This window comes from Rhipicephalus sanguineus, chromosome 2 (genome assembly GCF_013339695.2).
Source record: "Rhipicephalus sanguineus isolate Rsan-2018 chromosome 2, BIME_Rsan_1.4, whole genome shotgun sequence".
In the NCBI taxonomy this organism is placed as follows: Eukaryota; Metazoa; Arthropoda; class Arachnida; order Ixodida; family Ixodidae; genus Rhipicephalus; species Rhipicephalus sanguineus.
Genome location: NC_051177.1, coordinates 77,063,774 through 77,090,747, shown reverse-complemented (window position 1 = coordinate 77,090,747; position 26,974 = coordinate 77,063,774). Strand labels below are relative to the sequence as shown.

Genomic DNA, 26,974 nt, shown 5'->3' with positions numbered 1-26,974 from the left:
TTCGGCGTCGTAACAGGAACAGTCGCAGAGTACGTGCTTTAAGTCTTCTAGAGTATTACATGTGGTGCACGTGGGTGAGTTCGACTACCTGATCTTGTGCTTGAAGTATTTCGTATAGGCAACGTCGAGTCTCGACTTAACCAGACAACGTAAGTCTCTGGTCAAGGCAACAATGCTATTTCTTAAAATGGGCTCATGCACACAGATATGGAAATTTATGCTCTGCCACGTACGGAACATTGATTTACGCAAGTTTCTATAGCCTAAAAAGCTCAGTAACGAAACTTCCAGTCGCGGTCACATGAGCACAAACGCCACGCATGACGTCACACCACCACCAAAGCTTTAAAGGGCCCTGCTACACTTTTTCAGCATGGTCAGAAAAGGCCGCCAATCGGTAGTCGAGGCTCCTGGGAACACGTGAGCGAAACATTGTAGCGCAGCGCGGTCTGGTGCTGGCAGTTAATTCTCAAGGTCAGCTAGAAATCGTTCCCTCTTCTCTCGAAAAATGATGCCGTCAACCTAAATGACCGCGCCATAAACCCAAAGTCTACGGCCATTGGCTGATTTGAGCATCGTGAGCTCCATAGTTACAGCGACTGCCGCGGGATGCCGCCACATGCCCGCGCGCGCACTCGCGATCACACTAAAAGTAAGCCGCGCATTTGAAGAAAAAAAAAGATAATAAAATAAAGTGCTCAAGGTCACCATGACGCGCGATGACGAACGGACATAGCTTCTTGCCCCCTTGTCGTTTCCCTCTCTGCGTAGCTTTCAGCGGGCTCGCTGGAACGAAAGGAGGAGAAAGCGCTTAGAGCGTGCGGCAAATCCTTGCAAGTAAGCTCGTACTTGACGGATTCTAAGAATGTTTGCTGTAGTCGATTCGTGAGGCAAGGAACTCCTTTAATGAAACCATTCGATGATTACTTGGAGAAGTGTTGCAAGACCCCTTTAGTGGAGGGGAAAGGTTCTGTCTGGCGTGGCTGTTTTGCCAGTATCAGTAGTTGACCAGTGTCACTGGGACGCCAGTAACCTACGCCGTGCTGCTTGGCGGTTTTCACTAATTTGCCAGCACCGCTACTGCCAGAACCAGAGTCGACAGCGACCTGCCGCTTAGCCAGTGACGTCATACGTGACGTGTCTACTCAGGTCACGTGACTCTTCCGCACGTGCGGTGATCAGAAGTTCCGCTAACGCGCTTAACTTACCAGATGCTCAGAAACATGGCAGCCCTGTTTGAGTTCTTGCTTCAACCGACGACCCGCCGCGGGTGGTCTATCGTTATGGTGCTTGACTACTGACGCGGGATCGAATCTCAGCTGCGGCGGCCTCATATCGACGGAGGCAAAATGCTAGAGGCCCGTGCGCTTAGATTTAGGTGCACGTTAAAGAATCCCAGGTGATCGAAATTTCCGGAGCCCTCCACTACTGTGTCCCTGATAATCATATCGTGGTTATGGGTCGGAAGACCCCGACAATTATTATTACTTGAACCGACAACTCTACTTTACGCAGACTTATCCCATAGCGTAAATGGCCGCCGCTCTATGTCGTGACACATGCCGCATAGGTGGCGAGATCGACTATGGTATATGTGATTGGCGTGGCACTTGCTTTCGCAAAAAGGAAAACTCTCCGGGCTAACTCGCAGCAGCCAAGTCTTGCGTAATCGGTGATCAGCGGCAGTGTAGTGGAAGAAAGAGAGGACAACCGCACTTTTAAGTATCGTTTGCGTTTGCAGAAAGTAACGAGGAAAAGAAGACAGCAAGTTGCGCAAATATTTTAGGAAGAGCACTACAGGGCAGACGAGCTGCCGGGGGCTTTATCGATAAGACGATACTCGTTTTCTTATTTGATAAGCACGCGTCAAATAACGCGGATACAAGAGTTCTACATTGCAATGAAAGACAACAGAAGTCACAGAGGCGACCTGATGACGCAATTATTCCTCCGTCATCGAGGCCAGTTTTCTTTGAACGAGGGGGAGACTCTGTCGTTAAAGGGAAGGGCATTTCTTATAGGACGTGTCTTACGCCACATCTAATATCTTTCTTTTTCTTCTTTTTTTCTTCCTCTTTTTTGGAAGAGGGGGGGGGGGTATTAGTATGGTTACTCCTTTACTGCCGGAATGATGGAAGTTACTTTTCAAGGATACATCAGGACAAAACAAGTTTGGCAAGGCTGAACTGATGATAATAAAAGAATAAATCAGCATACAAATTGTAGTGTGAGAACTCATTGGTGTAGAAAAGCTCACACGTCACAGGCTTTGTCAACTATTTTGTGCGAGTGCTAATAACTCATTCACACATACCAAGTCTTTATTTGCGTCTCAATGAAACTGTCAGAAAATCGCCTATATTACAGATAAAAGAAACGCACGACTGGGACCGATTTGCTTCAAAAAGCGGACATTTCCAGCTCGAAAGCCAAGATGTATAATTAACGAATAAAAAAAAAACTTGGAGGATGCCAGAGCTTCGCCTTCAGGAGTAGAACGCGCGCATCGCCTTCTCAGTTGCTAGCCTCTCTTCGGTTCTCTGAGCATGCCAACGAACGACTGACGCGCGTGACATTGGCGGTTTTGAACTCTTCTAGAATGCCTACTGAAAGTACAGTTGTGACGTGCCCACTGCGCCATAGTCGATCATTTTGGGAGTTCAGCGAATACCAACTATACGTCCGTAAGTCAAAGCGCGCACCTACGCAACTGCACACTTTGTTAACCCTTTCAGTCGCCACGTACACAATTGCGAACATCACTTGTTTTTGTTAGTTGTGTAGACTAGGGGCAACAATCAAAATACACTGAGGTTTGGATGAATTGAACCTCCTGCCTAATAAATCTGTCTTCATTTGACTTAATTTCGCGGTGTACTGTTGCACATGATCCCTTTTCTGAAGGCACTGCAACGGTCGATGAGTCGTTCGACGTGGCGCTTCCCTCGAGCCGCGTCAAAAGTATAATTTTTCTTTTCTCAAAATGAACAGAACCAAAAACGAATTTGCACTACATTTCTAGTGAGACATCTGATTCTATATATGCAAAAACACAAAATGAATGGCTTCGCGAAAACAGGTATTTAATCAGAACTTAATTTGGATTAATTGCTATTAAAAACATTAATCAATCTATTATGAAATTATCTTTGTTGCAATAGAATACCGAGTGCCTTGAAATAATGTGTCAATTTGACGCATTTACAGACATTTCTTCATAGGTAGCGTCTGAAAGGGTTAATCCTCTGGCTGTGACGACGGTCAAACATGCCTGAGCGCTTCGTAACGGGTGGGCCCTTAAACCAGCACCTGGTGCTATTAGACGCTTCTGTCACTGCGATATTACATATTTAACGGGACTCCCGTATAATGTTTTTCCGAAAGCGATTTCAAGCGCAAGCGTGGCTTTGTGGTAGAAGCGCATGACTGCAACGCTGAACGCCTGGTTTCCCTGGGTTCGATTCCGGTTGGAGCCCATGATTTCTTCTTTGCGTCCACAGCGCTTTTTGCGGTTACGGACAACGTCAATTTTTCGCTCGCAACCAACGCCCCGACTTCTGGCGATTGGCGACATGAGCTTTACATTTGTGCCGAAGTGCATGAGTGTTGTGTTTGTAGTGCGGCCCTTGTGAGGGACAGAATTTGCGAGGGCCGAATATCTTCTCTGTGATTATGTCTGTTCTGCGAACCATTACGTTGCGTGAACTCTTCTGTGGCGTGAGATTCAATTATGTAGCAACACAGATACTAAGTACATGGATGTTCGTCAGTGGGTTTATTCGGCTCATTTGGCGATTGCTGACAGTATTATATGGCGACAGTTATCGTGCAAGAGAAGCTGAGTAGATGAAATCGGTGGTTCGACGATGAATCGTCTGTTCTGGAAGATGCATGTTGAGAAATAGTAAACAAGAAACGCCGACCGAAATGAAAATGTTTGCGAAAGAGGAGTAACCGGCACCACACATCGGCAGCAACCTTTCCTCAAGTACACTTACGCCTCACTCCCTCCCCCCCCCCCCCAAAAAAAAAAAAAAAAAATGTTGCGATGAACCTCTGTGGTTTTCGGCATGACATATTCTCTGCCACTTCAGAAGAAAAGCTTAAAGTAAGGGAGGCCGTCAGGTACAGTGGGGGCCTTGTTTCCTGGAAATAATAAAAAAAAAGACGCAAGGACGTTGTCGCTTGTATGCAGAGACAGCTGACACGTCGTGACTTCTCGCGTTTCCTTTCCGTCTAGCGTAGTTTCTTCCCAGTAGTCGAGAGCCAACTCGAAAACAAGAGGTTTCGTGCCAGGAGAGAACCATTCGTGTCATGCCGCATAACCTGTTTTGTCTAATTTCCGTGATACGCGTGGTCGTTGACGAGAGCAAGTGGCGATTCTGCACGTTCACTATAGTCTTTAGACGACTGCTTCGCGTGTTGTTGCTCATTGGCTTAATAATGCCGAAGCGCAGAAAATTCAGCTTTAAAGAAAATGTGCGGTAAGGAAGTAAACGTATTGTAAACGAAATCCCAACTCTAATTAAGTTCTAATGGAAATAATAATTGCACATTAGCCAATAAGGTTATTTTAAGTGGTTAAACCAGACTACCAACAAGAGAAAGGAGAAAAAGTGGGAGGGTAAAGAAATAAAGAAATATGAACCTGTAAACACAAGCCAACCTGAGATGTGTTTTCCAAGTTAGATTCCCAGTTTTTATTGATACTAAGAGTTCTGTTTCCGTTGTAACCCGGTATGATTACTGCAGCAGCATGAACGATACGCTAGCTGGTGGTGAACAAACTTTATTGGAATCACTGCAGCTTTATATACGATGCAGTGCTTACAGGGTTAAGACAAAAGGAAGGGAGACAATGATAGCTTGGTTTAGCAGCAAGGGAGTGGATGTGGGGAGAAAGGTGGCAGTCGAAGAATGTGCGCACGTACAGCTTGCTGGCTGGCTCACTTGGCAGACTATAACGTTCCTTTATTCTTACTTTAATACCACTGTGCTGGCTTCCGAGGTCGGGTAGGTATACCCTTAGGTGAGGTTGCATTCTGAAAGCTGCCTCGACGTCAGGAACTTGCTTTGGCATTAGAACTGGTTCACCACTCTGGCCTGTTTGAATCTCTGTAGCCACGTATGTTTCCCCATCTGTCGTGCGTGGAATTGACGCTAACGAGACAGTCATGGTCTCGTCAGTCAATGAAGGGACTGTGCTGGTTGTGTCCGGTCGACCGCCCAAATCTCAGGTTGCAGTAGCTTCGCCGAAATTTCGCAAGAAATATGGTCTTGCGTCCGCCGAGTTCAAAAATTTTAACCCAGCCGCTAATGTTGGCACACACAAGTTCATACGTAGTAGTAGTAGTAGTAGTAGTAGTAGTAGTGTAGTAGTAGTAGTAGAGTAGTAGTAGTAGTAGTAGGGTAGTAGTCGTAGAAACTTTATTTGTAGTTTTGCTTGTGAAGTCCCAGGGTGGAGCTCTCAGTCCAGGACCCCATTTGATCCTGCTATCCGGCTGGCCAGGTCAATCAGTCTTCGGTCAGTACTCATCTCAAATAGCAGCGTCTTAAAGCAGCGTTGAATGACTTCCATTGCTTGGTCCTTAAATGGGCACTAAAGGAAAATATCAAGTTTTGGCAGATTGATTCTTTACCTGCGTTGGAATTATCAACGCTTTCTGTGCGACAGTAAAAGATTTTTTTAAATTATTTTTTTTCGTCGAAAACAGCCCCGAGAGCTCCTGGTGCCGCTGCTCAATTTGATCGCCACGCCTAATGGAGGACGTGACGTCACCACCTTGACTGCCGATTTTCTGTGAATCAGAGAGCGTCCGAGAGCACCACGGCCCTAACATGTAGCAACAACTCTGGCTACTGCACATTTATTTATTGTGCAGTAATTTATTGCGCAGCATTTACTGATTTTTCGTCTGTAAGCCGTTCAATAATCAAAATAGAGCATCTGTCGTCGTTTACTGAGGTACCCACAGAGTGTGACAGAGGGCGCCACTCAGTTTCTCAATTTTGCTGTTTCCTTCCTTAAAAATGCTCTGTTCTCGCCAGGAATGATGAATTAGTTATTACAGAAAACCAAATATTTCAGCCTAGCTTAACTTAATCTTGCCCTTTGGTGTTCCTCGAAGTCTACACTTAAGTTTTTCGTAAAGAATTACTGTTATCGGCGTATTATTATTATTATTATTATTATTATTATTATTATGATTATTTATTATTATTATTATTATTATTATTATATTATTATTATTATATATGATGAATTGATTTGCGTACACAAGGACACAGAGGAAACAGGGAGAGAGCAGGCTGACAACTGCCACCTAGAGCGGCACAACGCCTGCCTTACTATTTAGAGGAAGGAAGATTGCAGGAGAGGAAGAGGAAAGAAATACAAAAGTTTAAGAAAAGAATTACGAAGACCTGGACAAAGATAAGTAACACACGAAAAGAAAGTCTATAAAAGGGTGGCCAGATCCACTTGGTCCATAAAAGTCAGCGAATATATTGTGACAAAAAGCACTGCAACCACAACTGATGTTGCCAGAGTGACTACTGTATAGGCTCTTTCTACCCAGCGGTTTCAAGTACTGGTGCGCATCACTTAGACACTGCCGGAGGAGATTCCACGTGTTCATTCATTCATTCATTCATTCATTCATTCATTCATTCATCATTCATTCATTCATTCATTCATTCATTCTTCATTCATTGGTTTCGGCACAGACTATAGAATTTTTGGCCCATCCCCAACGGTGGGTGTGAACCTATGGCATAAGACAATATCATCATCATCATATCATCATTATCTATAATGTTAAGCAGTCTTGGCAAACCTTACAAGAGGCACGCTTCTGTCTTTCTCTGTCTCTCAAGATGTTTGTTTGAAGACCGAAGCACATCTGGAAATAATGGGGCTTTCCGTTGAAGAAGTTTCATGTCCGGCCATGGTGAACCACGTCGCATTATCTGTTTCGACCGCATAAACACCTGAACTTTACATCGCCCACTGGCATGCTGTGCCCACCACCAGCATTCAAACTCGTTGTTTCGGTGACGCATCTCGCAGTTGCGGTGCATCATAGCAATAAGTTGACCTAATGCGATGAATCGTGAGTCCGAAAAAGGCAAATCTTCAACACCTAATTTCTGGAAAGGTGACGAGCATCACCTATTTTGGCGAAGTGACCCCTGCGCCTCCAAAACGAGCATTTGAGAAGTGCAGGCACCATTTTCCTCAAACGATGCTCGTATGAACGCTTCATGCGTTACCGTACGTACAGTCACGAGCAAAAGTTTATGGGCCAACTGGTTACGCAAATAATTTTTTTTTCGGCAGCCTGAGTACGTTGGTTTAAATCACGTGGCGTAGCCTAAGTGCACGTGTTTTGCAAATGTAACGCATTAAAACATCATACGCTGTGGAGCTGTTCTAGGAGTAATTTTATTTCTCGCTGGTGCCGTGGTCCATAAGTTATTGCTCGTGACTGTAAGCGCGTATTACGTGACAGCGATGGTGAATTCTTATTGTCTGCAGGAAATAATGGACCGGAATGCAGAAATGCCAGGCTTGAAGGTGCCATAATTTGACACCACGTCATTCGCTCGCTCGTTTGTAACGATGTATCTCTTCAGTTGCTTCCCTTTGCGTGCTCCAAGTCTTGCAATATCTTTTTTTCACTTGAGTCCGTAAGCACGAGCAACTCGAGACGGATAAGTAGGATAAAGTGGATGTATTGGATCCGTTTCCTATTAAGGTCGACAAAAACAAAGAACAACAAACGCTGCATTACGTTTAACAACGCCACAAAACCGCCTGATATTGAAAAAAAAAGCACAAAGAAAAGAGATAGAGGAAGTACTCTCAAATCTTCGAGAACACATGCTTGGTGTCGTGTCAGCCAGATGACTAAATTCAGATAAACACGGCACGCATTCAGGTGCGATTTAAGATATGAACTGTGCAGCGAGTGCTGACATATATAACGAACAATAGTATTCCCGTAGAGCTGTGCAATTCGAAGGGCCGTCGAGAGGAACGACTAGTCCCGCGTCGCTTTCCGTACTGCGTGGGCAGCTGAAGCCAGAGCGCCCGGCAAAGCCGCCACTGAGGAAACGAGGAAGAAGTCGTGCCTTTCCAAGGATTCGCGTCTATACATAAAGAAGGCAAGCAAATCGCTGCCGCCGCGGCCAGCCGTACGGCACGTAAAAAGCGGGTCTCTCGGTGACGCACTTTCTCCTCATGCCGAGGCCTATTTACCTTAGGCAAACAAGGGAGAGACGAGCGTTGGCTTAACCTTGACGCCCGTGCGTGCAGTTCAAGCACACGCCCAAGGATGTGTCTTTCGCGTGCGTCGGGAGCCTGTATAGAAAACTGCCGGCCGCGCCGCGGATTCCCAAGAAACTGAGGGCGGAAATTAGGGCCGAAACTTTCCAGAGCGTGATTTTGGGCGGTACCGACGATTACGTGCCGTATACAAACCGCGTCACTTCGGACGATACGGCTTGTCCAAACTCGTTGATGCGCGCAACTCTCCTCATAGATGCCTTGGCGCTTGCATGAGTTCGCTCTAAGAAAAAAAAAGTATGCGTTACTCTTTTTGGTTAGTCCTGACTCGCCACGCGTATGACTCTTTTTAAAGAGACACGTTCACTCTCTTTTGGCTCCCACAACTCTCCGTCGAGAGTCTAATGATCTTCAAGGAGAGGTCACGTGTCTCTTTAAAGAGAGTCTTTTACGTGGCGAGTCAGGACTTACAAATGAGTCAAAGGACACTTTATTGATGGGAGTGTTTGAAGAGAAGTGTTTGAAGCGGCCTCTTTTGAAGGCGAAGGAATTTCGAGTCTTCCCTGGGTGCTCTGACCACTTTCACGAGGGTTCTATATTTAAGGCATATAGCCCAGAGTATCGGCTGCCACAATGAATATAAAATTCTGCCCTATACTTCCAGTCAAATTTGAAATCATTACACCATACCTATCAAGCAAGAACAGTGAATGAGGCTCGAAAAAATCAACAACGAAGTGAAGTGCTTGACTTTCTGAGAAAAGTACGAATCGAGTTTGTTATCATTATTTCACAGCAATCAAATATGACTAAAACCGACCCTCCAACGTTCGTAACTTCATATTTCCCTCGTCCCTTTATCAGCTATTTGGCGCCGGCTAACCCTCCCAGTGATTGAACGTTCACAAATACCCACCAAAGTGGACGAGGGAGCGCTCTTTGTCGTGGCTCATCTGGTAAAGCATCGGACGCGCAATTCGAAGTTTGTGGGCTCCGATCCCGCCGCGGAAATGGCGATTTTTCGTCCGATTTGATTCCTTTCAATTTAGGTAATCATCATTACGCTACAATTAAAGCAACAAAAGTGATGTCCCCCATGCTTTCCTTAGCTAAATGCCTGTTGGTTTCATCAGGTGTGTCTAACAAAGAAAGGAGCCTCTCGAACAATTCCGCTTCTTTCGCACAAATTATATGTGGTTATTCAGGAATTTGTTACTATATGTTTCGCAGTGAAGCTAGTCTAGATATAATACGATCATGTTTTTTTTTTTATAATCTAAGTCGAAGGCAAGCGTAAAAGGGCGAGATGGTTCTTTCACTGTAATGCATAACCTTTCAGTGACAAGAAAAAATCGTGAAAGGGATGCGCTGGCTCTAGGAGCATCTATTTTTTAATAAGTTCAATACATATTAGATATCTGATCGTGAGACACTCCGGCACGATTTTCGTCACCTGGACGCCTGAAACGCGCAGCTTAATTCGGAGTACGCGTGCGTTTGGGCACTTCACCACCGTCAAAATGAGGCCGCCGCCGCCGATATTGAACCCGCAACCTGGAGCTTTACGCAGCCGGTACAGCTCGAGTCGTGGTTTCTGCGGAACTGTCGTAACCACACGAGCCCGCGGGGATATACCAGCCTGTGTCGTACGAATGGCGTGTTGCCAATGTGTCGCATCACACACAATGTCATGCATTTTCTTTAGCCTATGGGTAATATAACAATAATTATTGGGGTTTAACGTCCCAAAACCACGATATCACTATGAGACGCCGTAGTGGAGGGCTCCGGAAATTTTTACCACTCGGGGTTCTTTAACGTGCACCTAAAAATCTAAGTACGCGGGCCTGAAGCATTTCCGTCTCCATCGAAAATGCGGCCGCCGCGGCCGGGATTCGATCCTGCAACCTGCAGGTCAGCAGTCGAGCACCATAACCACTAGACCACCGCGGCGGGTTTTTTAGACTACGGCAATGTGAGCCTCTTAACGTCCAACAAGGCTAGGTACTTCGAAATGCCCCGTAATAAGGTGGGCTTGATTTAATCGCACTTTTGCCTCGAACGCGTGCTTATAATGACCGCTGAATGCTTTGTCCGTTCACGGATGCCGTCAGTTGAAAAGGTATCGTGGTAACAGCCGGGCTTTTACGTTGATGAAAATTGTTGCTTGGAAATATTTGTTTTCGTTCAAACAAGCGCCTAATTGAATTCCTCCACGGTAACCTCGGTGTTCTCTTTACTCCTTTGAGAATATTGGGAGAAATAGCAGCAGTGCGACATTATTTATGATGTTTCACACGAGAATTTCCTCCTGCTCCTGTTTTCGTCCTCATCGTCATTATAATCATCATTATTGTGTCCGATAACCCGCCGCGGTGGTCTAGTGGTTATGGTGCTCGAGTACTGACCCGAAGGTCGCGGGATCGAATCCCGGCTGCGGCGGCCACATTTCGATGGAGGCGGGAAATGCTAGAGGCCCGTGTACTTAGATTTAGGTGCACGGTAAAGAACCCCAGGTGGTCGAAATTTCCGGAGCCCTACACTACGGCGTCTTCCATAATCATATCGGGGTTTGGGGACGCTAAACCCCAACAGTTATCATTATTATTCTGTTCGATGTTCATTTCAGAATGCCGCACGAAAGTGACGTTCTAGCGAAAACTGCAACCTACAATAATAAAAAAATCACAGCATATCCACGGAGTGAATGGTGATGAGTGGGCGAAGCTACGGAGGTTCATCGGTAAACCGTGAATCTTCCGTGAATTCTGCCCAGTACATCATCAGCGACGTGAGATCGGGCCGTTTATACTAAAGGTTCGATGAGAGTTATGACGACTTGCAGCTCACTTTAATTTTACATGTACGCTTGAATTTTCATTGTTTAGAAAACCATTGCTTTAGAAAACATCTGGCGTCTTTCGTTAAGCAGCTGGTGTCTTTTCGTTTTGCTTTAGAAACATCTGGCGTCTTTTCGTTTTGCTTTTAGAAAACATCTGGCGCCTTTCGTTGGTTTATTTCATCAATCAACGGCGTTTTGAACAAAATTTTTATTGTTTAATCACGCACAGGAGAAATCTCGCCAGGCACTACCTTGGAGGTAAACAATGGCTGCTAATGGGAATGAGAGACAGAAGAAGTCGGCTTTTAGCTAACACTTACACTTCTACTTCTACTAACGTTTCCTACTGGAACATTCCAATGGCTGCTAATGGGGAAGGAGAGACAGAAGAATTCGGCTTTTAGTTAACGCGCACGCTGCGAATTTTTTATTGTTCAGCAACGCACAGGAGAAATCTCCCACCGGCACCACCTTGGAGGTCAAGATCTGGTACTAGCGTTAAGACTGGTTACGCACTACGATGGGGACGAATGGGTGCCGCTTTAAGGAGCTTCGCCCCTTAAAAAAAAAACTGGGGAGGAGTGAAGCATGCTGCGAAGGATGTTCCAGCTCAACTAATGTGAAACATGCGGAGGGACGAAGCATGCAGTGTGCGCCGGCGTTCCCACAGCAAAATCTTTACTCTCTAATGCTTTACTCGCCACCGGTCCACTAACGCATCGTCACTTAGCAGATATGTTTCAAGAAGCGGTGTTTCAAATAGATGGCTTTACCGTAGAGATGTACGTTTGTGTCTCTGGTTTAAAATAAGAAACTTGAGCGCCTTGGTAAACTTGGTCAGGGATTTTGACACCGCTGCTAAGCCAAACATAACATTTTAGGCAGTAACGACGAACCTTTAACTCATAATATGCTATCATGGGCGGGTGGCGAGTAGCGAGACAGACAGACAGACAGACAGACAGACAGACAGACAGACAGACAGACAGACAGACAGACAGACAGACAGACAGACAGACAGACAGACAGACAGACAGACAGACAGACAGACAGACAGACAGACAACGAACTTTATTCGATCCTGAGGAGTTACGACGCCCTAACGGGAGGCCGTTGTAACTGCTGGAGGAGGAGGAGGAGAGAGATTGAGGAAAGGAAAAGGCGCAACTTCTGCAACCCTAATTGGGAGCACGGCTCAGCGCCATTGTAACTGCTGGCCGCGCCCACGTAGAGGACAGAACGCCGTGACGCTCCGCCCTTTCCTGGGCCCTCTGGATAGCCTGGGCTTGCTGTCGGAGTGCCGTGCTTCTGATGGCCTCCTCCCATTCGGCTTCGCTGGAGAGAAGGGTTTGAGGCAACGCGGGACATCGCCAGAGCATGTGAGCCATGGAGCAAAAGGTTTCACTGCAGTCGGGGCAACCGGGGTCAACGTCCGAGTACATCTTACTGAGAATGCCCCGCGACGGGAAAGACCCCGTCTGCAACATTCTCAGAGTAGCTGACTGAGCTCTGCTGAGCTTCGGGTGAGGAAGAGGATAGACTCTCCTGCCAAGTTGGTAATGCTTTGCTACCTCATTAAATGTCAGAAGTGGATCATTATGCTGAGTCCCTTCCTGCCCCTCCGGAGCCTCCAGACCGCCGCGGCGCGTGAGTTCTCGCGCACGATCGTGGGCCAGCTCGTTGAGGTTTGGGAAGCCCTCTAGAATGTTCTTCCCCATGTGTGCAGGGAACCAAGTGATAAAATGAGAGCCGGGACAAGCCCTCTTCTCTAGAATGGAGGCCGCCTCTCGAGCGAGGTTGCCCGATTCGAAAGCTCTGATTGCCTCCCTCGAGTCGGTGTAAATGTAGGAACGCTCTGGGTCAGACAAGGCCAACGCTACCGCAATTTGCTCCGCTATACCCGGGTGGCCGCCCTTACTGAGGCGGAGGAGCGAAGCTCCCCCGCCCGTCTATAACCGACAACTCGAACATTCTCCTGTTCCCGTACTGCGCTGCATCGACAAAGACGGCCGGTGGAGTCCATGTCATCTTTAACTCTCCTCAAGATGGCTCGTGCACGGGCTTTACGTCTACCCTCGTTATACTGCGGATGTACGTTTCGCGGGAAGGGCCCCACCATGTAGGTCGCCCTCGTTTCCCGACTCAGTGTTGTCCGCCGTTCCTCCATGATCCTAGAAGCCATGCCAACTTCGTCAAGGATTCTCCTGCCAGCCTTTGTTGACGATAGCCTAACCACCTGGGCGGTGACCTGCGCCTCTATTATCTCGTCTATGTTACTGTGCATCCCGAGTTGATCTAGCCTGTCGGGGCTCATGAAAATAGGCAAGCCTAGGACTTTCTTGATGCTCTTGCGCATGAGCGTATTTAACTTCCTTTTCTCTGTTTTAGTCCATATTAGAGCTGACGCCATATAATTAATATGGCTCATGAGAAACGCGTGGTACATCCTAAGGAGGTTGTCCTCACTTAACCCCTTCTTGCGGTTGGACACCCTAGCGATTAACCTTAGCATATTCTCTGTCTTGGCTGTAACGTGGGTAATTGTTTTGGCATTACAGCCCTCGCGTCTATGAGCAGGCCTTGGATTTTGACTGAGTCGACTCTAGGAATTTTCTGTCCACTCGCATATAATGCCACGGGGAGCTGGTTTAAAGGTGTTACACCTCTAACTCCTTGCCTTGCCGGTCTGTAGAGTAACAGCTCCGACTTACTCGGAGACAGCTTGAGACCCGTGTCCGCGAGGTAGGTCTCCGTCTCGTCCAAGGCCGCTTGTAAAGCTTGCTCGATGTCCGCTAGGGAACCCCCTGGGCACCAAATCGTGATGTCATTCGCGTAAAGTGCGTGACCCATGCCCCGGAGGCCACCCAGCCTGTCTGAAAGACCCTTCATGACTATGTTGAAGAGCAGTGGTGAGATAACTGAACCCTGGGGGGTACCCCGAGGTCCCAATTTGTATTCGCTTGACCGAATCTGCTCCGCTTGAATAGTAGCAGTTCTGTTGATGAGGAACGACCTGACAAAGGCCTGGAATTTGACTCCCAGGCCCATGCCCGCCGTGGCCTGCAGTATGTATCGATGGAACACTGTGTCAAACGCCTTAGTGAGATCCACGGCTAGAATCCCCCTCACGTCCCGAGTGCCGCTATCAAAGATTTGCTTCTTCAGCATTAGCATACATCTTGCGTAGATAGCCGTGCCGGAAACCCATCATATTATGTGGAAAGAGGTCCATACGCTCTATATACCCGGAAACCCTGTTCAAAATCGCGTGTTCTGCTACCTTACCTATGCACGAAGTTAGCGATATCGGTCTCATGTTATCCAAACAGGGGTTTTTCCAGTGTTTGGAATCCGTATCACCGAGGCCGCTTTCCATTCGTCAGGCACATCTCCTTCCTCCCATACTCTGTTGATCTCCTCGGTTAGTATTCCACTGCCTTATCGTCCAAGTTCCGTAATAGTCCGTTAGAAACCTTATCCGGCCCCGGACCGATCTGCTATTTAAATTGTGCAGCACCACCCTTATCTCCGATTCGGTGAAGAGCGCGTCCAGATCCTCCACCGTCGCGAACTCGATCTGCGGATGTAGAGATGAGATGTAGAGGATGTAGAGAGGGCTACTAAGGTAGTACAAACGGAAGCGGGAGTAGCGAGATTTACCCATTTTTTGTGGCGCATACCCGTTTATGATGGACCGTAAAGACGGCATGACACGCCGGCGTGACGACGACATTGCACGCCAACAAGGCGAGACCCTAAGGTGCTTAGACCTTAAAACTTTGCGCTTACGCATCACTTCAACTGCGAAAGAAAATTCTGCGTGGATTCATTCATTCATTCATTCATTCATTCATTCATTCATTCATTCATTCATTTCTACGGCCATGGCCGCCCTTACCGAGCGGCCGTGCTATTTACTATCCGTGCTGTTGCGGTTGAACCGGCCCCTTGCGTGGTGAGAAACTCGTAACGGACATTTAAGCGGCACCATTACAGGCATTTTCTTCATATTGTAGTCGTTTGCTTAAAGGATAAAAGGGAAACTTGAATTCTGTTCAGTATTATTTTGATTGTGTAGGTTACAAGTAAAGCTGTTTGGGTGGGCAGCCGAACTCCGACATAACCAGATCATGCACGGAGGCTTGTGAGGATGAGTTAAGCTAGGCGTGCCTTAAAGTATTTGATTCCATACACGTGCTAAACTTAACAGTTTTGAACTTAACTGTGTTGACCAGCTTGTAGATAGCGCACGTCATTGCGAAGGAATGTATAACTTCGAGGATCGTAAAAAATCACAGCATATCCACGGAGTGAATGATGATGAGTGGGCGAAGCTGCGGAGGTTCATCGGTAAACCGTGAATCTTCCGTGAATTCTGCCCAGTACATCATCACCGACGTGAGATCGGGCGCGTTTATACTAAAGGTTCGATGAGTTATGACGACTTGCAGCTCACTTTAATTTTACATGTACGCTGTGAATTTTCATTGTTTAGAAAACCATCGCTTTAGAAAACATCTGGCGTCTTTCGTTAAGCAGCTGGCGTCTTTTAACGCGGTAGCGTTAGGGCCCGCTCACGCTTGCGGCAAGCCTGCCGCAACAGCGCGGTGCCGCACAACGTCGGCCGTCGCCGCACGCGCGAGAGTTGTCCCACTTGTACGGCAAGCTTCGCCGGCGAGCCTCCGAAAAACATGGCTGCACTGCCAAAAGCGGTTGTCGTCCACCTCGAATCTATCAAGCGGCCGTCGTGTGCTCTGTAGCCTGTAAGCTCCGAACTGATGTTTCCATTTCATTTAGATTCATGTCCTTAAGCTTCGACAGCAATGTATTAGTTCCAATTCGGCCCCATTTTTGAGAGCCGTAGTCAAATAATCGATGCTGTAGGCTTAGCGAGTCGAGATGGCCGCTTCCGAATGCTCGGAGGACATAGATTACGCGTTTGTTAGTTGCTTCTAATCCTCCATAGCTGGCGCCACTTGACCTCGCGCCAGCTTGACGACACTTCATTTGGTTTTACGCGACGCTTTTGTAATGCCGGACAGACTAAAACGCTCTTTTGATGCTGAAACCATGCCTGGCAACGACACAGACGAAATCCGCACTTCTAGGGTGAGAAACGCGGGGTAAAAAGCAAGCAGCTCGAAGCGTCCCGCGGCAGACACAGATGACGTGGAAAGCCGAAAGCAGACGCGGTGCGCCGTAGTCATGGCAACCGCTCCTCCGTCGCTGATTGGCCACGTTGCTCTCCGGCAGACGGAGAACGGCACAAAATGGGTCTCGGACCTATTCTGCGAACGGCAAACAACGGCTGACGTGCGCGAACGAAATCGCTTGCGCACGGCAGCCTGAGAACGGAAAACGGCAAACGGCGAACTGCCGTGCCGCTAGCGTGAGCGGGCCCTAAGAGAGCTCGTGTCGCAGAAATTCCGCTGTCGGCGTCGGCACCGTTGGTTGTGAGCGGAAAATCATCCGTGAGCGAAAAATCGAGAAAGTAGCAAATAAAATAAACGATAAAATCTTCGGTCCCAATGAGGATCGAACCCGGGCCGTTCGCGTGGCAAGCAGGTGTCTTGCCACAAAGCCACGATGTTGCTTGCAGCTGCTTCGGACAAAAACACTACATAAATGTCATGTAGTGAAAGGAGTCTCGACGCACTTTGTTCGGCAGGTGTCACGACGAAAACGAGCCTATACGGTAGGCGCATTCGCGAGGCCATCAAACTACGTCGAAAAACGCCGGGATAGTGCAGCCATCGCCGCTAAATACACACACGAACTTTCAAACAGCTCTAAAAATGGACAACTATGTCCATCTAGAGGAAAACATATCAAGCCAACGCAGCAAACGCTAGATAATGTGCTGCCATCTGTGAGGCATTGTGAGAAATATGTCTCGACTTTTCATGGCATCCGAGAGGGCCGCCCGCGCGGCGTATATCTTGGAGGCCATGCGACTCTTGCTTTAGATTGAAAGCCTGTAAATTCGCGCGCGTGCGTGCGTGTGTGTGTGTAACAATACACATTAATAAGTATGCACTTAGTGGTTGAAGTGCGCACTAGGGGCCGGATTTCGCTATCGCGTTCAACTCTTAAAGGCGAAGCTTAAGGGTCCCCCAATTTTTCGTTTTGCTTTAGAAACATCTGGCGTTCTTCCGTTTTGCTTTTACAAAACATCTGGCGTCTTTCGTTGGTTTATTTCATCAATCACGGCGTTTTGAACAAAATTTTTATTGTTTAATCACGCACAGGAGAAATCTCACCAGGCACTACCTTGGAGGTAAAGAATGGCTGCTAATGGGAATGAGAGACAGAAGAAGTCGGCTTTTAGCTACCGCTGCGAATTTTTTATTGTTCAACAACGCACAGGAAAATCTCCCACCGGCACCACCTTGGAGGTCAAAGCGTAAGACTGGTTACGCACTACGACTACGACTACGAGGGACGAACGGGTGCCGCCTTAAGGAGCTTCGCCCCTAAAAAGTGTACGTTAGACAACTTGGCACCCAGTATACTGTTATGTGTTCGATAAACCTTCCCTTTGCAGTGCAATGTATAATTTGCACACAGTTAGGGACAGGTGGTTGCTCTCCTATGGTCGTCTACGTTGTACTCTGAGTCACCTCTGGGGTGATTCCACGAGAGATCGAACATGCCTGTCCGTCGCAATTTTTGTTTTGCCTGGGTTTTTATATGTTATGTGGGCACATTCAAAGTGCACGGAACCGAAAATTTTATTTCCAAGAAACGCTCCCAGCGCGCCAAAAAATTTTGAAGGTGGCGGCGCGGGCCTCCTGCTTTTGCTTGCTGCAATGTTTTCGGATTTCACGGCCGAATTTAACGCGAACTATAAATGTGTTCGAAAAGTTTTTTTGCTGGTTTTAATACGCATTACTGTGGATTACATCCATGCTTTTTATGCCGTCCTCAAAAAGGATAAAATGTAAAAAATGGCAAACACGGCCGAAATAAAAAAAAAGGTCCTATGTTTGAGGCGCCTTGGCGCCTTTGCTATTTTAAACAGAAGCTTGAAAACAATGTCAAATATAGAAAAGAGCCTTTGCAACATTTATACGGAAGATCATTTTCCTACGGGCAGCGCAAAAAAAAGAAAAAAATAGTTAAAGAAGCAAGTTTTTTCAAAAAAGTACAGTTTCAAAAATAAAATAAAAAAACCCCTCTCTCAATTTGACGACAATGTTTTATCGAAGAGCGCTTATGTCAGTGAACACGCGGTTTTACACGGTTTATCTGCATAGAGGCAACGTTTCGGCCCTGAATTGGCCGATTAATTTCTTCATCAGTTAACGTAACGAACATTTAAACGGCGCCATTCCAGGCATTTTCTTTAACTTGTAGTCGTTAGCTTATAGGATAAAATTGGTTCACCGGCTTAGCCAGTAATTCCCATCGATGCTGGTTTTTTCGGCAATTAAGCTACATTTTTGTCAGGCGCTTCCAAAAGGGCTGAAACAGAGGTTGTACTCATGCACGACCGCATTTATTTGGTTGGGGGAAAACACGAAAAACTCAAGCACGTAACCGTTTGATAAATGTTATTCACTTTGTTAACTACTAAATAACTGGCGCTAATGACTGCTCAAGAGAAATATTTGCAGTGGCTTAGCTCAGCTATGCCAGGATATACGTAGCGTTAGCAAAGGTTCAGTTGATTATTCTGAGTTTTCCAGATTGTCTAGAATTAGCTTGATTGTCATGCTTACTGCTGCTCCAATGACATACGCACGGTATATGTATTACGTGGCACATGCATATTTATTTTCGCTCAACGTTAGGTTGCTTCTTCATTCTTCGTACGCTGAACCGCTAATTGCCAGGCAACTACTTCGGGATCGGATGACATAAGCTTCTCGGCTCTTCTACGCCGTTGAGCCGCATTTGCGCTCTCCTTCTCCATGGCGTTACCCACCTGCAAGCGCCAGTCAGAGGCGCTATCAAGCGGCACCAGGGCATTGTCAGACGGCGACTGCACAGCGAAGGCGAATAGCTGCGCGCACCATGGCTACGACGTTACCCCTCTCGAATGCGCAGAGCAGCAGCGCCGAGTCGCGCGCGCCGGCGCCAGTCTGTCTGCCCGGCTACGACGCCACTCACGCGCTGTCCGCCACCAGCAGCGGCGAGCCGCGCGCGGCGGTGGCGGACAGCGCGTGAGATGCCGGCTCCGCACTGATCCTCGCGCATGCGCAGCACGGCTCATGACGATCTACGCGAAATCGGCTCCGGCTAGGCAAGTGTAGCTAACGCTACAAAACAGCATACGGTATAAAACCGAACGAGAGAGCAATTTAGACGGTGATGGAGACCTGAAGCGATAAAGAATCGTCGAACAAATCATATTGCAGGGATGTTGTGGAACATGGAATGCCGCTAGGAACTGGTACTTACTGCATGCATATCTTGAGGTTTAGCGTAAATAAACGACGCAGGGTGACAGAAAACACAGGGACACTACACTGTGGCGTTCTCGCGTTTTCCGTAGTCGCGCGTCATTCCACTGCGTTAAACTTCAAGCATTGCAATAAAAACGAGCCCACCAGCTGATCGATTTTGTTGAACTTGTTGAGTGAAACACAGGAAGACGAAAAAAAATCAGAAAAGAAAAACCAGGAGGCCTTCCTTTATCTGGAAAGTGGGGGCAAGAGAAGCCAGGCGTGTGCGTGCCTGACGCACTAATGTTTCTTTCTCTCGTTATTTCTTTCTTGCTTTCTTTATTTCTACCGCACTGCGCAATGTTCTCTCCTCGCTTCTTCTTTCCTCCATGCCGGGAATCGCACCTTCATCCTCATGCTTAGCAGTGCGACACTTAAAGAGACACTAAACAGCAAAACGCTTTTTCTCGCATTAGGAAAGTAGTCTTCCACGATACCAAAAACACCACGCTTTCTGCGCGAAGACGCTTAATAAGCGAGAAAACGCGCAAAAAGAAAATACAGGTGGCGACGCCACCTTGGAATTCCCGCACCGTTTGCTGTGACGTCACATATCTTTGACGGCGCCTGCTTGGGCCTACGTAGTTCCTAATCGGTTAAATCGAAGTACATTGTCCTCTGAGGGGCCAGAGACTTGACATGACAAGTTTGTGGAAATTTCGTCGAGCCAGTGGCGCCAAGATCAGTTAAATGCTCTTTGAAGTCTTTTACGTCAAGAATTACAAAGTTCGGCGCGAAATTTAAAAATGAAACTTTGAACTTGGTTTTCTCCTCCAATAATAAACCTATGGTGGTGAAATAAACTACACAAGAGTTCTCCGAGCACACTTTATCAATCTAAACCAATTCGTTGTTTCTCTTTAGTGTCCCTTTAAGTTATTGCGGGCAACAACGACGCTTACGCGTTCATATCAGGGCAACAATGAAATGTGGCAACGCAACGTGAAATGACACGTGACCTCCATAAAAGACCAGACTGCCATTTCAGAAGCAAGGTGCGGGAGCGGGCTAAATTGGTATTCCATAATGTTAAAGCTTCAGCGCAAAAAGTGCACAGCAGACAAAGAAACCACGAGGACAAGCACTGACTTCCGTCTGTCATTTATGAAATCAACACACAGATATATACCTGAAACACGTGATCACAAGCATATCTAAGTTCGAGGGCGATTAAACAAACTAAAACCAAAAAGCAGCAAAACTACGCGGATCATCACGTGCACGTGAATTTAAGTAAGTGCGATAGATGGCTTGCTGACGCAACTTCCATTAGCTATCGCCGCCGCCTGAGTGATGATCCTGGTGCTGTCGTTAGGTTGAGTCGCCAACACTGTTGTTTTGTCAAATTGATTTTACTTTGTTTTACCGCTCTCGTGTTCGGACAGATATGGGTGTGATCACGTGCGTCAGGTATATGTTTATGTGTTGCTTTAATAAATGGATGGAAGTCAGCGCTTATGCTCGTCGTTTCTTTGTCTCCTGTGCATTTTTCGCGCTGAAGCTTTAGCGCCATGTCAGAAATGGCCGATCGCCGACAAGTCCACGATCGAGAGAGGATGAATTATTGGAAAACAGCGTATACAAATAAGCGTGTGATTGGTACACTTTCAAGGGCACCGCATTTCTCTAAGCTCGCCGGCGCCGGGTTTCCCCCGTACAACGCTGCCACTGTGAGTTATAAAAGCTTCGCTTAACGATCCTAGTGAAGGTGAGGCACTCCAATATGTAAAATAAACAAGATAAAAAGTTACAGGTTTTGGTTTTTTAAACCACATTCTCTTTCCATATACTGAGCAAGGGAATGTCAGTTAGCAGAGATTTGGCTATTACTTAGTCAACTGGCACAGCTAGCATTGTTGTTGGTAACAACAGATAGCCCTAATCCTTAAACTCACATCCTTGCCCTTTTGTCCATACGAAGATATTGCGTTCAAAGAAAACGAACGTGTTGAATAAGACACCGTTAACTTGCGCGGCCACGCAGTCAACGCTTGAGAGCCACCGCTCGGATGGTAAATGTTGCTGCGGTCGACATCTCCATTGCTATGTTTATACGTGTGCGCTCAGGAAAGGAAGGGGAAAAGGTGGGTGTGAATTCATTCTTCGACTTGTAAATTTTATTCTTTAGCAAGGAGCACATGGCAGCTCGTATATCTCTGTTGAAATGATCACAAGGAATCCTCAAACCGCTCCGTGTTTGACTACTGTCCCTTCGTTAGAATCCCAAGCCCTGTTTGGCGCTACAACTCATGTTTGCCTCACATGTACAGCAGTGATGCGTGACGCATTAGAAGCAGCGATGCGCTCAGGATTTGTATCTCCAATGCCTGCTACGTACGTTACATTTGGGTGTTCTTTGAAGCGAATTGCGAAGTATAAAAAGGTACATGCATAGGTCGTATACCGCAAGCGGGAGACGCGTACATATTGGTCGCTTTTAGTGAAATTGTTTGACCGTGTGTACAACTGCGTTGATATCAGCTTAGTGAACTGCATAACTGCAGTTCCTGTATATGGCTCTGCAACTGCAGTAACTAATGGTTCCGATACAGTAACTAATTGTCAATCAAATGCGGATCATGCGCGCACGCGTACGTCGCTATGTAAAATAAATTGTTAAAACATGCAAAGTCTCAAGCGGACTGGGATTGGCGCGACATTCAACGGCTCCAGTGTACGCCTCTAAATGTGAAGGAACCATCGATTTGCCAAGACTTGTCCATTACACCAGCGCAATTACGGCGAAGTAACCATCGAACGTGGAATTGCGCTGCAGGATTGATAAAAAATTATATAATGTCCCACTAAAGGGAACCATGTGGGGATGCGAAGCAGCGCATGGGTCGACTTGAAGTTCCGTTCATCACGGGCACCTTGCCCGATGTTAACGCGTCATTGCAAGTGGGCACACCATGAATTCACTGTAGTTGCTGTTGCTGTTACCCGTCCCCAACTCTTGTTGGAGAACGCCACGGGGTCCATCGCGCGTCTGCAGAATCTCGTTCCCCGACGCCATCACATCATTGCTGAGAGTGTAAGGGGGAGAGGCCACAGCGTCTTACCCAGCCCCTTACACAGGCCCGAACGCGCTAGCACGTGCCAGCACACATGGTTTTGTCTACGTTACGCCAAGCTAGGACAGCATACGGCAGCCCGGGCCCCCAAAGTGCTCTGCACGTATCATCATAAAAGCGTTGAAAAAAAGAGGAAGAAGACTTCTCCTCGCCGCGAGCGCGCGCTCAGATGGCTATGCTAGGTGGTAGAAAGCGGGCGGTCGCCAAGGCACGGAGACAGCCCCGAGCATAAGCTGCTTCGCATCTAAAGAAATTTCACCATCTCCCATTAAAGGGAACCATGTGGGATGCGAAGCAGCGCATGGGTCGACTTAATGTTACGTTCATCACGGGCATCTTGCCCAATGTTAATGCATCCTTGCAAGTCGAGCACACCATGAATTCACTGTAGTTGCTGTTGCTGTTCGCCATCACGTGATTGCTGAGAGAGTGGAAGGGGGAGCCACAGCGTCTCACTGTGCCCCTTACAAAGGCCCGAACGCCCTAGCGCGTGCCAGTGCGTTCTGACTAGGATACAACGCGTTGATTCACCGCGCGTCTGCAGAATCTCGTTCCCCGACGCCACCCCATGATTGCCAAAGAGCTATGGCCAAACTTGAGCCGTACTGAAGTGGTCTTCACTCCGAAGCAGACCGAGCTGACTGAGTAGACGAGCCACGTAAAAAGCTGAAAGAAGGTAGGGGATCACAAGCTCCTCCGATGGCTCCAGCCTTGCACAAGTAGTGCAAGCTGATCAAATTATTTTATATGCAAAGAAGCTGCTGCTTAGCGTCCACCGCATGAAACGCTTGACAGGCACATCGGCGCTATGACAGTCACGAGTTGAACTGGGACCTTTTCAGAATCAACGAGTTTGTACCCGAGTTCGCGCCAGCGCCAAGTCCTGTCAGTCTCTTGTCTTGTGTATCTGCGCTGTTGCCTGCCAGTTTGATTGACAGACGCCCGGGGTGAAGATCGGATCCGCCCATCGCGTTTGCTCTTGCCCATGAGCAGTGCTCAGGCTGCTACGCCAGCGGGCGGCACTATTCATCTTTGAGCTTAATCGCGCAGACTATGCACACATGCACGAACTAGAGGTTACATCATCACGTGGCTATGATGTCTCGCATTCAGTTTCACCGCGTTCACGACGTACCTCTAACAGCCGTGAAGCAAGCGCCTGGTGGAATTTTCGGCGAGAAATGTTACTATGTACTTGTTTGTGGAGACATTGTTTCTACCGATTTGTTACTGCAGACAGGTATTCAGACGTGTAATGCAAGTAGCAGTAACCTGTCCATTTATTTGTCTGTAATATTCGAGAGAAGCGAAGCGAGCTGCACGAGAGTGCTGCATGTGCGCCCTTTTGTATTCGAGAGTGGAAATTTCCATGTTGCAGGTGGAACGAAAGAAATTGCCCGAAAGAGGACAAACGCCCACGAACGCCCCTGTGGGAGGCGCGATGTGCATTTGGCAAAAAGATAGCGCAGCAATCACGCTGACGTCGCTGCACTGTTGAAATGTTGACTGTGTGGCAGCGCTGACGCGTTCGCGCGCGGTGTTCCTTTGAAACCAGCCGCAAATGCCGTACATGCGTTTGTGGCGCCATGTTCGTTGTTGTAGCCATTTTTCAGCACTGCTATCATTCACTTCGCACTGTCTTCCTATCATGACCGCCGTAGTGCGAGCTCGGAGCAAACTCGTGTGTCCGAGAAGCTCGGGCCATCCTGCATAGCACTCCTGAACCAGTCTGTCGCGCAGTCTATGAAATCGGATCCGAAGGGAACGTTCTAAAGAGGGTAAAGAAGATGCCAGGAATGGCGTCAACAAAGTCATTCTTCTTTCAAACATAGCAACACACTTCCAGTCAAGCTCTGGCTAGAGCAAAAGGACTCTTCGTTACCTGGAGTATAAATTGTATGATATGCAACAAACCAGAAACGATAGACCACATATTTTTGGATTGTTGGGACGCAGTATTTTTATGTGACATTCTTCAACGCACTTTAAAGAAAGAAGTGCCGGTTGCTCCCTATGATATTCGCTTCCTTCACAAATATAACAGGTTTCCCATATGACATGGTTATGTTGGTATGCATGCACAACATATGCAAAACGAGAATGGCGGTGCAAAATACTGATCTGGAAGCTCGTTTCGCTGGAGAGTATTCCATCGAATGTGCAATATATTGAAGAGAAACCTATCGAGTTCACGAAGAACCACCAGTATGGACGTGTATGTTGGATGACCTGGTTTTATTAAAGCGGTTTTAAATCTTCGACCTCCCCAGGTCGACCTTTCTAAATATCACTATCATTGTTATGCGTCTTGTTTGTATTTGTGTGTTGAATGTGTATGTTTGGGACATGAAATTGAAAACAATGCGTAATAAAGAAAGAAAAACCGACATGGCTTTGTGGTAGAATACTGGGCTCCCCAACACAAGGACCCACGTTCAGACCCCGTTCCATCCTGGATATCTTTTTCTTATTTAGTTTGCCTTTATTATTTCGCGCGATCACGGTTACGGACACCGGCGGCGGCGGGTAACTATGGCGCCGAAAACGACCGTTGTTGTGATCTCATAACAGCTGTCGCTGTAAAAAGGCACCAGCATATATTGCAGCATTCATGCTGTCCATAGGTGCTACTACACAAGCACCCATGAGGAAGTGCAACAGGCCTACTGTCTCTTCTAAGGTGGCTTATACATTTGACGGTACGTCTCAAATTGGACCGCTTCGTTGTTCCTCATAGCAAAACAAGGATGTTGCACGAACGCCAAGACCGAAATTTCGTTAGCTAGGCTCACTTGTGAGGGTCTCGAACACGGTGGCTCCGCTGTGTGAAGACATCCCATATCGAGAAGGCTGCATTAGCTGCGCCTCGGGCAACAGGGCGTGACATCCTCTCCAAGAGCTCCAAATGTCTTCTTCATAATTTTCTATATGCCATCGCTTCCGTCAGCGTTCACGCTGCTACCCTGCAAGACCTTCGAATCACTACCGACATTTTCTGTGGCGGGCTCTTTAATGAAGTGTTGTGCCTCGGCGCCGAGGCCATAAAAGCGCCAAATCGAGCGACACAAGGCGAGAAGATCAAGGGGCCGCAGGCAGATCGCATCGCCTCTGCTCAATAGAACCACGATGGAGACGGCATCGATGACAGCCAACGACGGCGCGCCGTTCTTTCTGCCGCGGGACCCGCGCACGGCTCACTGGTACTTCTCGGGCAACAAGCCGCTAATAACGCTTCTGATCGTCGCCTATGTCTACATCGTTAAGGTGGGCGGTCCGCGGTTCATGAAGAACCGCAAGCCGTACGACGGCATCAAGCCGCTGATCACTTTCTACAATGCCTTCATGGTGGTGTGCAGTGCTTACTATGTCTACGCTTTCTTCACGACCGCGTACATCCGCATTGGTTACAGCCCGATCTGCCAGGGTATAGACTTCGACGCCAGAGACGAAGGCACCATGCATCTGCTGAACCTCTTCTGGTGGTACACGATGGTCAGGATACTCGACTTTCTGGACACCTTCTTCTTCGTGCTCCGCAAGAAGGATTCACACGTATCCTTTCTGCACGTCGTACATCACACCATGGTCGCCTTCAACGGGTGGTTCGGAATCAGCTACGGTGCGGATGGCCACTCGATGGCCTTTACGGTCATCAACGGCTCCGTGCACGTGGTGATGTACACATACTACTTCCTCAGCTCTCTGGGGCCCGAGGTGCAGAAATACTTGTGGTGGAAACGCTACATTACGCAGTTGCAACTTGTTCAGTTCGTAGTGCTATTCGTGCATTCTCTGCTGCCGTTCTTCTTCAACTGCAACTACCCCAGGTCGCACACGTACATTTTGATGCCACAAGCCGCTTTCTTTCTTCGGCCTCTTTATGAACTTTTACGTCCAAAGCTACCAGAAGAAGACGCATGTATCGACGAAACCTGTAGCTAACGGCAAGATGCACTAAGGCAGGCTTGGAGATTTCTTCCTAGAAATGCGCCCTCGTGGATTTTACGCGCAAACCTATGAATAATTACGGCTTAATCATCAATGGCCAAACTATACCGTATATTCAACCATACAAGTTTCTGGGTGTCATAATTGACAGGGATCTCTCATGGAGCCATCAGGTATCATACATAAAAAAGCGGTTGATCGGCATCTGTCATCTATTGAAGTTATTCGCAGGAAAGAATTTAGGAATGTCACCAAGTGCTATGCTACAGCTGTACAGGGTACTTTTCCTCGGATTCCTGCGGTACAGCTTGCCCGCATTACCCATCGCAAGCAAAACAAGCCTACGAATATTAAAAAGTGGTGAGGCCCAAGCGCT

The 26,974-nt window shown here is 47.5% G+C and overlaps 2 protein-coding genes across 2 annotated transcripts in view; both read left to right on the top strand.

Moving 5' to 3' along the window:
- LOC119383207 (EEF1AKMT4-ECE2 readthrough transcript protein-like) overlaps window positions 1–26,974 on the top strand; it is a 252,945-nt gene that overhangs the window by 22,701 nt on the left and 203,270 nt on the right. The window lies entirely within an intron of this gene.
- Window positions 25,703–26,974, top strand: part of LOC119383208 (elongation of very long chain fatty acids protein AAEL008004) — a 131,322-nt gene continuing 130,050 nt past the window's right edge. The window contains exon 1 of the mRNA XM_037651249.2: window positions 25,703–25,914. Coding sequence (XP_037507177.2) covers window positions 25,777–25,914 — 138 coding nt within the window. The 5' untranslated portion in view covers window positions 25,703–25,776. The remainder of the gene's footprint in view (window positions 25,915–26,974) is intronic.